The 14,200-nt window shown below is 43.4% G+C and overlaps 1 protein-coding gene across 1 annotated transcript in view; it reads right to left on the bottom strand.

Annotated features, from left to right (window-relative positions):
- Positions 1–9,411: 9,411 nt before the first annotated feature.
- Positions 9,412–14,200, bottom strand: part of LOC111963404 (fermitin family homolog 2) — an 85,590-nt gene continuing 80,801 nt past the window's right edge. The window contains 3 exon segments of the mRNA XM_070443402.1: positions 9,412–12,315; positions 12,519–12,660; positions 12,900–13,024. Coding sequence (XP_070299503.1) covers positions 12,142–12,315; positions 12,519–12,660; positions 12,900–13,024 — 441 coding nt within the window. The 3' untranslated portion in view covers positions 9,412–12,141.

Genomic DNA, 14,200 nt, shown 5'->3' with positions numbered 1-14,200 from the left:
ACAGACTCAAACTAATGAATCATATTTTCTCCCATGTGGAATAAGTGTGTGTGTGTGAGTGTGATAGAGAGAGAGAGACAGTCTAGGGCAGGGGTATTCAACTCTTATTGTACGAGGTCCTGAGCCTGCTGGTTTTCTGTTCTACCTGATAATGAATTGCACCCACCTTATGTCTAGGGGGTTAGAGAGGGGCATTAGGTATTTCTGCCGGCGAGTCTGGGAATTTAGGCAGCTGTGTATCTCTGGGGAAAGACTTGGATTTGGGCAGCTGTGTGTCTCTGGGGAGAGACTGGGATTTGGGCAGCTGTGTGTCTCTGGGGAGAGACTGGGATTTGGGCAGCTGTGTGCTCTGGAGGAGAGACTGGATGTTTGGGCAGCTGTGTGTCTCTGGGGAGAGACTGGGATTTGGGCAGCTGTGTGTCTCTGGGGAGAGACTGGGATTTGGGCAGCTGTGTGTCTCTGGGGAGAGACTGGGATTTGGGCAGTGGAGTCGACGAAAGAAACAAAACACAAAAGCTCAACTTATCACTCAAACTGTAGGAGAGGATTTCTCAATAAGTTGAAAAACAGAGAGCGGTTATTGCTCAATTCTGTAAGATATAGTTAATAGGTGTTTTGGACCACACCACAGAGACCAAACTGATGTCACATCTTCAGTCGGGAAGAGGCTATGTGGACGTGTTTGATGGAACGAAAAAAATTGGCATGGTTGTTATCTATCTATGTATCTATCTATCCACTGTAGGCCTGGAATTTCATGGTTTTAGGGGCAAGGCCATTTGGCCTTCAAGGGCTGCCCAATCTGCCAGGGCACCAAGGCCATCTGCTAGGGCACTAAGGCCATTAACCAAAATAGCAAATTAAATTGATTTGAAAAGAAAAACTTGTGTATGCAAACTCAGAAATAAAAAGAAACGTCCCTTTTTCAGGACCCTGTCTTTCAAAGATAAATCGTAAAAATCCAAATAACTTCACAGATCTTCATTGTAAAGGGTTTTGTCAGGATTTGGCCAGGATTGTTCAGGATTTTGGTCACTAGATGCCCCCATTGCGCCTTTTTTGAACCTTTTGTTTTTCCCTTGTTCTAATTATTATTATTTGCACCTGTGTGTCATTTCCTTGTAGGTATTTAATCCCTTTGTGTTCCTCAGTTCTTTGCGCTGTGTTTGTATGTTAGCACCCAGCCCCAGCCATGCTGTGAACATATATTTCTCTTGTTGGATTTTCCAGAGGTTCTTGTTTATTTTTGGTTAGTCTTTTGAGGTTTGTTTTTTCCCTGCTGTTCTTACCACTTTGTGGATTTTCTTTGTATTTTGGAGGATATCCATTTTTTTCTCTTGGCTTTACTTTTGACGTTGTGGATTTATATTTTTGCCTGAAGATCTTTTACCTTGATTAAACCACCGTCTCTAGTACTGCTGTGTCTGCCTCATCTTCTGGGTTCTGCCGACTATTAGTGACTGTTTCTCACACCGGGTCCTGACAGGTTTAAAGACTGTTTCACATGCTTGTTCAATGAACCATAAACAATTATGTTTAGCCTCGGAGGAGGCTACACCTGTGGAACGGTCGTTAAGACACTAACAGCTTACAGACAGTAGGCAATTAAGGTCACAGTTATGAAAACTTAGAACACTAAAGAGGCCTTTCTACTGACTCTGAAAAACACCAAAAGAAAGATGCCCAGGGTCCTTGCTCATCTGCGTGAACGTGCCTTGAGCATGCTGCAATGAGAACTGCAGATGTGGCCAGGGCAATAAATTGCAATGTCCGTACTGTGAGACGCCTAAGACAGCGCAACAGGGAGACAGGATGGACAGCTGATCATCCTTGCAGTGGCAGACCACGTGTAACAACACCTGCACAGGATCGGTACATCTGAACATCACACCTGTGGGACAGGTACAGGATGGCAACAACTGCCCGAGTTACACCAGGAACGCACAATCCCTCCATCAGTGCTCAGACTGTCCGCAATAGGCTAAGAGAGGCTGGACTGAAGGCTTGTAGCCTGTTGTAAGGCAGGTCCTCACCAGACACCAGCAACAACGTCGCCTATGGGCACAAACCCACCATCGCTGGACCAGACAGGACTGGCAAAAAGTGCTCTTCACTGACGAGTCGCGGTTTTGGCCTCACCATGGGTGATGGTCGGATTCGCGTTTATCGTTGAAGGAATGAGCGTTACACCGAGACCTGTACTCTGGAGCAGGATCGATTTGGAGGTGGAGGGTCCGTCATGGTCTGGGGCGGTGTGTCACAGCATCATCGGACTGAGCTTGTTGTCATTGCAGGCAATCTCAACGCTGTGCGTTACAGGGAGACATCCTCCTCCCTCATGTGGTACCCTTCCTGTAGGCTCATCCTGCATGACCCTCCAGCATGACCAATGCCACCAGCCATACTGCTCGTTCTGTGCGTGATTTCCTGCAGGACAGGAATGTCAGTGTTCTGCCATGGCCAGCAAAGAGCCCGGATCTCAATTCCATTGAGCACGTCTGGGACCTGTTGGATCGCAGGGTGAGGGCTAGGGCCATTCCCCCCATAAATGTCCGGGAACTTGCAGGTGCCTTGGTGAAGAGTGGGGTAACATCTCACAGCAAGAACTGGCAAATCTGGTGCAGTCCATAGGAGGAGATGCACTGCAGTACTTATGCAGCTGGTGGCCACACCAGATACTGACTGTTACTTTGATTTTGACCCCCCGCCCCTTTGTTCAGGGATACATTATTCTCATTGTCTGTTAGTCACATGTCTGTGGAACTTGTTCATTTTATGTCTGTTGTTGAATCTTGTTATGTTCATACAAATATTTACACATGTTAAGTTTGCGGAAAATAAACGCCGTTGACAGTGAGAGGAAGTTTCTTTTTTTGCTGAGTTTACATGTACATAAAATGTCAAAGTGTAGGTGATAGCCTATACGTATAGGCTACAACCTGTAATGTCCAGAACGATTCTGAGATGTGGGGGGTGGCTACTTTGAAAAATATCAAATATATTTTGATTCGTTTTTTTGGTTACTACATGATTCCATATGTGTTATTTCATAGTTTTGATGTCTTCACTATTGTTCTACAATGTAGAAAATAGTAAAAATAAAGAAAAACCCTGGATTGACGTGTCCAAACGTTTGACTGGTACTGTATATATATTGGCTAAATGCCAGTCATGTTTGACAAATATAATGTAGGATCATGATTAATATCTAAAGGCTTGATTCTGTCGACATACTTGAAACACTGTTTGTTCTAATAGGAGAGAAAGGCCAGTACCTGTTGTGCACTGCAACATCACCCACCTTGCAATCTGAGTGGATTCAGACAACATTTTGAAACTATTTAACCAACCATAAACGTAATTGTTTAAAACCTGGACGTTTGACATTTTATGAGGCATATCTTACCATGTTCCAACTACAGGAATGTTAAGGGGATTATTTCATAAACACTTCCTCATATGCCATTGAAACCATTAGGGCCTATTTCTCTCATGTTTCTGTCACGCTTGTTGCGTCTTTAGATCTTCCCTCTATCTACATTTCTGAAAGATATTTTCATCTCTGTCATATGAAACCGCTCTGTTGCGGTGCACTTTTGAGAATGATGTTTTCCCACAAATTGCATTTTGGAACATTTGCTGCGTTTATAATGTGAAGAAATAGCCTAATAGTTTATCAACATTTTAAGCTAAACGTTCTGTTGCATCAGCCTCATTGCTTTTATTTACTTTTTGCACGGTGGTTGTATTAATTTGGGATCTATCACTTTCCATAACTGTCCCAAAAGTACAAGCTGACCAATAGAATAGGTCAGGGTTCCCCAACTGGCGGTCCACAGGTGATTTTTTTTTTGGCCCCCGAAGTTTTCTGAGCAAAAATAAATTTAAAAAACATTTTTTTCAAATAATTTTATTGTTGGACATAAAATACTATAAAAACACCAGCAAAACAGCTCCAAGTGATTTTAATTTTGGAAATCTGTTCCAAAGTATTCCCATGCATAATAGAGAGATATACAGTATGTGTTCGTATACAAATGTAAGCAAGGTTCGAAATTATTATGTTTTACTTCATTATATCTGTTTTCGCTTCTTGTGGTCAATTTGCAGTTTGCAAATTATTTGTAATTATGTTCCGGCCCTCTGAACATCTACTCAAGAACAAATATCGGCCCACGGCTGAATCTAGTTAATGATCCTTGGAATAGGTCAACTTTTGTACTATGGGGGATAGTACATTTACAGAGGCTAGTGCTTTTGCTGTTCTTTACTCATCTTGTTGGCTGACAAAAAGTAAAATGTGGGTAGTTCTAACATCAACAATATGCGGCTCGGAATTCAATAAGAAGTTTGCGCGTCGTTACATCCCCGATGTGTCTGTCTTCACTTGTAGCCTACTTCGGGACTGTGATGCCTGTGAGAAGGATCCGATCACATCATGGGCATTGGCTAATAAGAATTGAGATATCTGAGTGAGAGCCATGTGAGTGAGAGGTGCTTCGGAGGAGGCTACGGCGATTGGCAGCCGGGAGAAGGGAATCATAATTATTATATTCAGCACAAGGGCCACTTTTTTTAGAGGGCGACACAAGGATTCATTGACGGCCACAGCTGCCGATGCCGCAGGGAAATTCGAACCCTGATCCACTGTATCCATCTGTCTTATATAACTTTGTGAGAGGTTAAGGAGCAGTATTGCAGACCCTATCACTCCCTCTCTCTGGGTTCCATCACCCTGAGCCTGCTTTTGCCCCTCCCACACACAAACCCGTTACACACACACCTCACAGTGGAAAACAAACATCCTTCCTGCCCATGACATCACTGTGTTGGAGCTGGGCTCAAGGAGAGGAGGATGAGGAGGGAGAACAAGGCACCCCAGTCCCTGTGGAGAGCAGGGTAAACAGGGAGGGGGGTAGCAGAACGGCCGGACCCTCTGCTCTGCTCCTAGCCTCTCATGTCCCCATGCAGCCAGATGGCTGCCCGCACATCCTCTCAACACACACACAGCGCTCAGTCCTCTCACTGATCAAACGCTCCATTCAAGCAGGGCATTCATGTGGCTTGTTGTTAATTCAATCAGTATGATGAGTTGAAATCGTGGTCATTGCAGTGAAAGATGATTACATCAGATGCATGGGAACATAGGTATTTTATGATCTGATGGGTGGGAGAGTAGGACATCAGATCTGCATGTAAGATTCACATATATAGTTTACAGCGGATGACGGCTTTATTTCCACTGTGTGTTTGGTTGTGTACCTCTTTGAACCAAACAGTGGGAGTACATCAAACAACAGCATGTTTAATTTGATTTCATCAGAGTGCTTTACTGGCTCTTGTTAGAGGTGGACTTTGTTCAAGAAGTCACTCTGCATTTTCAACAGAACTGGGAGATGTGATGGTGTGTGTGTGCAATGTGCATAAGCAAATCAATTTCTTACGATTCAAGTCAACCTATGTGAAGTGAACGACTGTGCATTCCTAAAGAAAACAATGTTCAGAGTGAAAGTCCAGTATGCTTTACAACTACATTAGTTGTAAATGCATACGTTAGGAAGAAATAGGACAGAGTATGTGCACATACATACACTGGCTATGTTCAGGTGCTGGATATCCCAGTATGTTATATAAATCATGTTTATCAGCAAAGGAGAAGAATCTGCACTCCGATATAAACTCACAAATGAGTTTGAACATTATCACAATAAACACATCTGGGAGAATGTACATGTATTGCAGAGCAATTACATACAGTATAGGCCTACTGAATAGTGGGGCACCACATTGCAGCAAAGAACTGATGTTAAACTGGAAGAAAGCTTTACATGTTGCCAGTGAGAAACATAATTAAAACACTTGTTTGTTAAAGTTAATCATCTGTCCCCATTTGATTAGAAAAAACAATAGTTCATAAAAGAAAAAGTGTGGTTGAGGGGAGGAGGAAGTGTATTGACCAGTGCTGCAATTTGATTCCATTTTAATTGAGCAAAACCAGAAAGACCAGATTTCCCACATTTTGACCTTCACTACAGTAGGCCTATTTTGACCTAAGGTCAACAAAACACTTCTACACTTCCTTGAGCTTAAAATATCGCAGCTGTGTACTACTATTTGTATTTCTTTCCTTGTATAGCCTACTTTCCTTCATAATGACCACTATTGATAGTTAAACTGGATAGCTGTCCACCATATTACTGCTGCATAACAAGCTCTATTAGATCAGTGGTCCTATAGGAAAGGAAACAAGGAGAGGAAGCTACATACAATGCGGTACATCTCAAATCAAAAGCTGGTTCTCTCTCCTCGTCTCCTTCCCTTGATCTAAAAACAAATACAGTAGGTTAAAGCAAATGAAGGAAAGGATATGAGGAGAGGCCTCTTTAGACTGAGACGCACCCTCCCAAAGAGTTTCTTTCTCCTCATATTCCCTCTCACCTGCAGTGCAGTGCCAACACCGCGAAAACCATTCATCTCTCTCTCCTTGCCTGAAGGCAGCAGTTTAACTCAGACGTGAAAGCTGGAATTTCAGAGGAATAGTCCTGCCTGTATCAAAGTTAATACTCAGCCACTAGGGATCACTAGGGACGTGACCAAGAAAACCTCATATAACAGTAGGCTGTTATAGCCAATGTACTCCTCTAACAATCACAATCAAACTGTCCGGGACGAATGAGATCCTTAGAAGATCGCACTGTCTATACAACACAGTTCTTATGATGGCTTTTCCTCGGCTGTCCCTGATTCAATGGTAGACACCTAATTTTCAATATGTCACACCAGTCATTCAACCGGAGGTATAGGCTTACATCTCCCCGTCCCCAGCAGGCAGCAACCCACTCAGTTCTGTCCCCTTTATTGTTTTGCTGCCAGATAACTGGCCGGCCAGCTAATTTAGCAGACCAATGGCCAGACAGCCCCTGGTTATAACAAATAGCTGAAGATCCAATTCTATTTTCCAATGTCCAATTTGGTCTTTATTGCAGGTGTCACATCGAGATGTTCTCATATCCACACTGCAGGGGGCTAATGTAAGACAGACACAGGGTGCTGGAACCGGGATGAATGGTGGAGACTGAGTTTATTTCCTATTATGTTTCGATGGAGGGGGCTGTTAGAGAGGTTTCTGGATGTGAAGGGCAGATCATTCATCATAGATCATTGGAAATAGATGATCTGACACAGGGGAGAGTATAGACCCAGGAGGTGGTCGGCTTTGACAACTAGAATAAATGTTTGAGTCAATGTTTCTGACTCATTCTCAAAAAATGAAAAGTAGCTTTTTAAGGGCAGTCGCTCTTTAATGACAATGCAATCACTGTATTTACTAAGGCATCATCTGAACAACAATAAAAACATGTTTCCCCAATATGGGAAGTATTGTAAGATGTGAAATAATCAGTCCCATGTGAAATAACTTACCATTTCCAGAGAATTACTGTTTTTAATTGATCACTGGTTTGTCTATAATGGTCTCGTGTAGGTCTATTGACGTAGTCATGAGGGAATGTAAGCAGTACACACATTGGAAACACAACTCAATGAGTGGGAGTGTGTGGAGAAAGCTGAATATCTCCAGCCAGCTGATAACAGAAGTTAAGAATGTTGAACTTATCTAAAGTCAGGTCTGATACGTAGAATAACCTACAAGAAACTATGCTATACGTGTAGATGTTTCATAACAAACTAGCTTACCAGTACGATCTGCTTTCTAGGCTAACAAATATCTTTCAACCATTGATTGTCAGTCAAGTTCCAATGAGTCAACCCTTATGTCCATTACCTTATTAACCAGGTATGAAGACAGCTGAGGAGATATGCTTCTTAGAAAGTAAAGAACAGTGGAAGACAGCTGGCACATCAGTGGTTACAAGAGGTGTGAGATATGTTCTGTGTGTCATTGAATCCAAGCAGTTTAAATCATTTAAAATCACTTCAAACTCAACTGAGTATTTTCTTTGAGCGTCCTACTCCTTCTGCTCTTATCGTGGTGGACGTCACCCCGTTGTCCCATGAGGTCACAGGAGTTCCTTGACACTAGGTGGAGTGGCGACTGGTTGAGGACAGCCACTTCCCATTCTGCGTCACACACAATGGAAATACTCCCTCTGGAGAAGACCCAGGGAATGATGTCAGACCCAGGGAATGATGTCAGACCCAGGGAATGATGTCAGACCCAGGGAATGATGTCAGACCCAGGGAATGATGTCAGACCCAGGGAATGATGTCAGGATAGGAGTCAGGATAGATGCCTCGTTTTGCGATGAGGACAGATGCATGCAGAAGATTCAACACACATGCATATACACAGATAGTAAGCGCACGCTCTCTCATACATGCACGCGCTAACAACTTCTGCTTTAGTTAAGTGAGAGACATGTTCGAAACATCTTAAATAAACAATGAAAATGCAAATGTGTATTGAATAGTTCTTGAAATTCTATTGACACATCGATTACAAGGACAGGATGTTCCTGTAGATTTCATTGTTCCCAGAGCTACACCAGTAACACCACACACACCTCAGCACGGAATTGGAGGGTGGATACCGTACCAGTTGACAAGCAGAGGGATACTGAATAAAATTTGATTTGAATGCAATTGCCCAAGAGGGTTCTCAACTGTCACAATAAAGGATATGACATGCTCAGATCTTACTGTGATGCCATGAACATGCTAGACTACGGAAAGCCACACATTTTGTTTTCTAACTTTACCGCATGATGTGCATGTTGACCAAAAAAATTAAAAGTAGAATCACAATGTATAATCAAGAGACATACCCTGACACACCATCTCATCATGTATCCCCCCATGTCACCTGAGTCACAGCCCACCACCCCTCTCTACAAGATGCCAAGACACCATGGGCACCAGGTGGCCGGAGTGCCATCTTCATGGCAACCCTGTCTCCCTGGTGCGGTGGGGATCGTGCGCCAAAAGCCTGGGTACAGAGACGGACGGTAACACTAAACATTACATCTCCCCATCAATCTGCCGCTATGTTTCTGATGGATGCCAAGTAACGATGGAAGCTGCTTTAAGAACAGTGAGTGACCTTTAGAGTAGTTTGGATCCAGTCCTGGATGTGACTGCAGCAGAGGGTGGAATAGGGGATGGTTACATACTGCCCTCTGGTGGAGACAGGGAACCTTCACCCAATTTCAATTGTTACAGAAAAGGAAAATACAATACTGTAGCTTTATAGCGAGTATTCTGGATGTTTTCTGGTCTGTAATTTGTGATCGCTGACTCAATGTTTGAATAAATAGTAAGGAGAGGGTTTCTACTTACTCTCAGCAGCATATCAGCATTTCAATTTAAAATCACACTGTCCATGTTATTCTGTATAACAATGGTCTATGAACACATAACATGTCCTCAATTGGAGTACAATATTATAACTCAAACTTCCTTAAATAGTTTTATTTATTTTTAAATAAATGCATTTTTTTACAGTCTGAAAACAGCCGGCCATGCACTGCTGCTCTGGACATTGGAGGCAAACAATAAACAACTGTTATAGGAGGAAAAACTAGGCTAAGTTTGCTTCTTTTACTTCAGTTCACTTACAGACGTTTGTCTCAAACTCCAAGGTCTACTTTAACAAAAAGTGTCTCCTTCATACCAAAAACATTATTCAATTAAAAGCTACAATAGTGATCAAATCTGAAAATGAAGTGATACATTTTTGAAAAGGCACTGAACAGCAGAGTAAGGGTTTGGCAGCCTAGGGATGTGTCATTGGTGGTAGTTTACAGAGCTAGAGAGTAAGATCAGTGCCCAAAAAATGCAAGAAAATAGAATAGCAATGTAATTCAGCTTATAGGGGAGGCAACAAGAAAAAAGTACATTGAAAAGCCCTTTTATCAATGTTTGAGTAATAATAATATCTAGTGTGAGAAATCTTAATTAAATCCCAACCAACCTGGAGTTTGAGACTAGTGTTATCTTCATATATATATATATATATATATATATATATATATATATATATATATATATATATATATATATATATATATATATTCATGTTAAAACTCAAGACCGCAACATTGGCAGGCACACATTTTCATACTACACAATGTTGACAGATGGCTTTCCCCTCTCTTTTCTAGAAACAAAAACACACATCCCAAAAAAACAAGAAAAAAAGCAGCAACAAAATAACTGTACAATTCTATAAAACCGGTGTTTTTACATTAGTTACAAAAAACTAATACTTCATTTAATGTTCGTCCATACTGAGGGCAAAGAAAAAAAAGACTGCAAAATTAATTCCTCAAACTTGGTGACCTATTGCTGGTGCATAATAATAACGGTGCTGAATAATAACACTATACGGTGTAAGATAAAGAATGGCATTTAAAAGAGGAGGCTGCACTTGGGAACGCTGTTATTATTGTTAGTATCCCTCCAGCTGTACTACACAAGCACAATGCATTTGCAAGGGTCTGAGTCTCAAGGCAGAGCTGAGGTCTTTCCTTCATGTTGTGGACGCTGGACAACCCTCAGATACATGGCAGTATGTATCCGAGCCAAATCATTTGGGCACATGTTCCATGACAACATTCTTATTTGCATTTTCAGTAATTGCCTCAGAACTTGCCCATTAAAATTCCATCTCAAACAGAGTATCCTTGAGTGACCCCTTCAACCTTGAGAGTAGCTATGAGAACTAGGCATGGTTATTCAGCGGTTTACAGATAAGAAACTACAGGACATTCACCCTGCTTGAGCTCCTGTTGTGCTGACATGTTAACTAGTGCAGACAGAGAAGCGCTACTGTAGGTGTGTACCAAGGCTGTTTAAACTCTCCAAGCACACTTGTTAGCTGTTGTATGTAGTGTTTCACACAGAGGATAGGGGACACTCACTGGAGGTATGCTCAGACAAAAAAACAATGAATTGAACTACAGCTTATTCATTAAGGGATGCTCTACAGACTCTCCCCTAACCTTAATCCTTATCCTAACCCTTATTCTAAACTTAACCATTACCCTAACTGTCACCTCAAAAAGCAGTTGCTTATCAACAGATAGTTTGTTGATAGTATGGCCATCTGTAGAGCATCTACAGATGGAAAATCCAGATTATCCAAATAAAGTGTGACCAGGGATCATACATATACTGGAGAAGTGCTTACTGCGGAAGTGACTTCATATGGACTAGTTAGATCAAAGTGAGACTCTTTCATCAAGTGGAGAGGACACGGTGCCCAATTCTCTCCATGAGCTCGGGGTTCCTTAGCCTTTCCTTAACGACGGAAGGAAATTGACTCATATCACTTCCTGTCTCTGCTGAGAAAGTAAAAGCGTGTCACTGTTTTGCCGATACTCTTACTTTGAGGATTACTACTGCCTATAGTCACACCAAATGGAGTGAATATGTGGATGTACAATACGTGAGAGTGAGGTGGCACTCTGCAGCATAAATTAGACAGAGTATCATAACACAGGATGTCAGGCAGTACACAAACCACAACACACCAATTCAAAGACTCCGAACAGCACCACACCTCACCAAAATGACAACAATAAAACCAGAAAACAAAACAGGGACAAATAAATAAATAATGTGATTCTTCATAAGAACTGATACATGGTTTTGTGGGCTGGTCGGATTACGATGACGGCCTAGCTGAGAGGTTGAAGGGTCAATTTGATCAGTTCCTTCAGGGGAGTCAGAGTAGAAGGGGGGATTAAGAAAGAGTCTTTGGAATGGAGAGGTCTCCTGATGACATGTGATAGGTTCTCATGGACGTAGCTTTGTGATAGCTGCTTGAGGAAGAGGCGGCTGTCCCCAGTGCATTGGAGAGGGATGGGTGAGTGGAGAGGGGTCATGGGAGGAGGGGGGGGCGACGACTCCCAACTTCCTGTCAAATAATGTGGGCGATGGGGGAGCCACAGGCAGGGTTTGGAGTTAGTCTGGGCTGCAGCGTTGCGCAGAATATTAGTCTTAATGCAACAAAAATAAAGGGCATCAGCTTCTTAACAACAATGGCAATAATGGGTGGCCGCATGGGGCTCTAAAGCATGGTTCCATTTAAAACCACCAAAACAAATAAAATAAACCCATATGATTTAGCCACCACCCTCCCTCCCCTCTTGACCCTAAACTCTGACCCAGGGGGTCAGGTAGTCAGACCCAGCCGCTGGTCAGCTTGTAGAACATCTCCTCGTCCAGAGACTCGTTCTGGTCTTTGGCGCGTGTGGACAGGAAGATGTAGCCTCCAATGAACTCATGTACCACCTTACAGTCCACCTCCGCACATATGAAAGCCAGGCTAGGCTCGTCTGCAAACTCCACCGTCACCTAGGGCCACAGAATGATCACACAGTCAAAACTATAGGAAGGTTCATTTAGTAGAACAGAGATTCTCCTTTTAAAATGTACTAACCATGTGAAATGCCAAGCTAAGATGATGAAGCTAAAACAAATTGGTGGTAACTGTTCAGAGTATTAAATGCCTGTCTTTAAAACAGTTGATTTTCTGCTCTATAAGCTGAAATCCATACCATCTTGATCTCCCAGTTGACATTCCACTGCTTCATGTTGGCAAACCTCCAGGTCTTGATGGCGTCTCCGGTGCTGGCGTCCATCCGGATGAGACGGTTGTAGGTGATGCCAATCAGCTCGTCCCTCTTCCCACCCTGGAATCTGTGAATTACAGAATTCCAAGTGAGCTCACTGCTTGGGATGTGCTTATTGGAAGTAATAAGCTTATGTGTTTTCAACCATGCATCTTTGAAATCTGACAAAATCTCTGTTCGCTGTAAAAGAACAATCCCAAACACAGACAGAGGCAGGTGGGCAGACAGAGAGACCTGGGGGAAGAGATCTGTTATATCAATAAAGGAGTGTATGAAGAGACTTTGGAGAAGAGAGGGGAAACTCACTTGGCCAGGAAGTGAGTGATGCCAAACTCAGGCAGGGACTGCCACGCCTGGATGAAGCGCATCTTGGCCTCGATCAGACTCATCTGGGCCACGTTCTGGTGGGCCTCTAGGATCCGGGCCGAAATCTGATGAACACACAACAAAAGACTGTTGAACACACACGTCACAGACCACCACTCTGAAACCAAGCCCCAGACACACACCCGCACAGACATAGGTCTACTGTGCACACATGGCCCTGTCCTATAACCTCCCAAACCCAAAGACACCCAACACCTCCCCATAAATATAGGAAGGCACACAAGGTAACCAAATTAAAGTATCAACAAACATTTGAGATATGTGACCCTCCACAGAGGCCAGTCTAAGGGCCCATGAAGTGCCTCCCCACCCCGGTGTATGAGTCAGTGGGATGAGCAGAGAGATGCTGACCTGGGTCTTCAGGACAGACTCACCACTTTACTATTATAGAGTGTGTTAGTAGTTGAAGGAGAAATTAGAGGGAATGAGGATCGGACAAAACACAAGCTAGCAATCACCCTTGACCGGGCAGTTTATTTTTCTAATGTTAAAGGTGAAACTAACTATTGAGACTATGTTACAGATCTACTGGTAAATCAAACACGACCCAAAGACAAACCCATCTCCACTTACCAGGTCCCTGATATAGCCTGGCTGAAGCGGGAGGGAGGCAGACGGAGGGATGGGAGGACAGCGCAAAAGGAGGGAAGAGAGAAAACAGAAGGAAAGAACAAAGAAAAACAAGCAAATGAGAACAAGGCCAATGAGCCAAGAAAACAGCTTCAAAACAACGTAGCATAATCAGAAGAGGCTAAATTAACAGGAACATTTTGATCTCTGCAGGATCATGCAGCAGTCTCCATAGGGAGAGAAAGCAGTCTCCATGGGGAGAGAAAGCAGTCTCCATGGGGAGAGAAAGCAGTCTCCATGGGGAGAGAAAGCAGCAGCAGCAGCAGTCTCCACAGGGAGAGAAAGCAGCAGCAGCAGCAGTCTCCACGGGGAGAGAAGCAGCAGCCAGCGCAGTCTCACGGGAAGAGAAAGCAGCACAGCAGCAGTCTCCACGGGGAGAGAAAGCAGCACACAGCAGCAGCAGCAGTCTCCACGGGGAGAGGAAAGCAGCAGAGCAGCAGTCTCACGGGGAGAGAAAGCAGCAGCAGCAGCAGTCTCCATGGGAGAGAAAGCCAGCAGCAGCGAGTCCTCCATGGGGAGAGAAAGCAGCAGCAGCAGCAGTCTCCATAGGGAGAGAAAGCAGCAGCAGCAGCAGTCTCCATAGGGAGAAG

Source organism: Salvelinus sp. IW2-2015, linkage group LG4q.2 (assembly GCF_002910315.2).
Source record: "Salvelinus sp. IW2-2015 linkage group LG4q.2, ASM291031v2, whole genome shotgun sequence".
Taxonomy (NCBI): domain Eukaryota; kingdom Metazoa; phylum Chordata; class Actinopteri; order Salmoniformes; family Salmonidae; genus Salvelinus; species Salvelinus sp. IW2-2015.
This window is presented reverse-complemented; position numbering and strand designations above follow the sequence as displayed.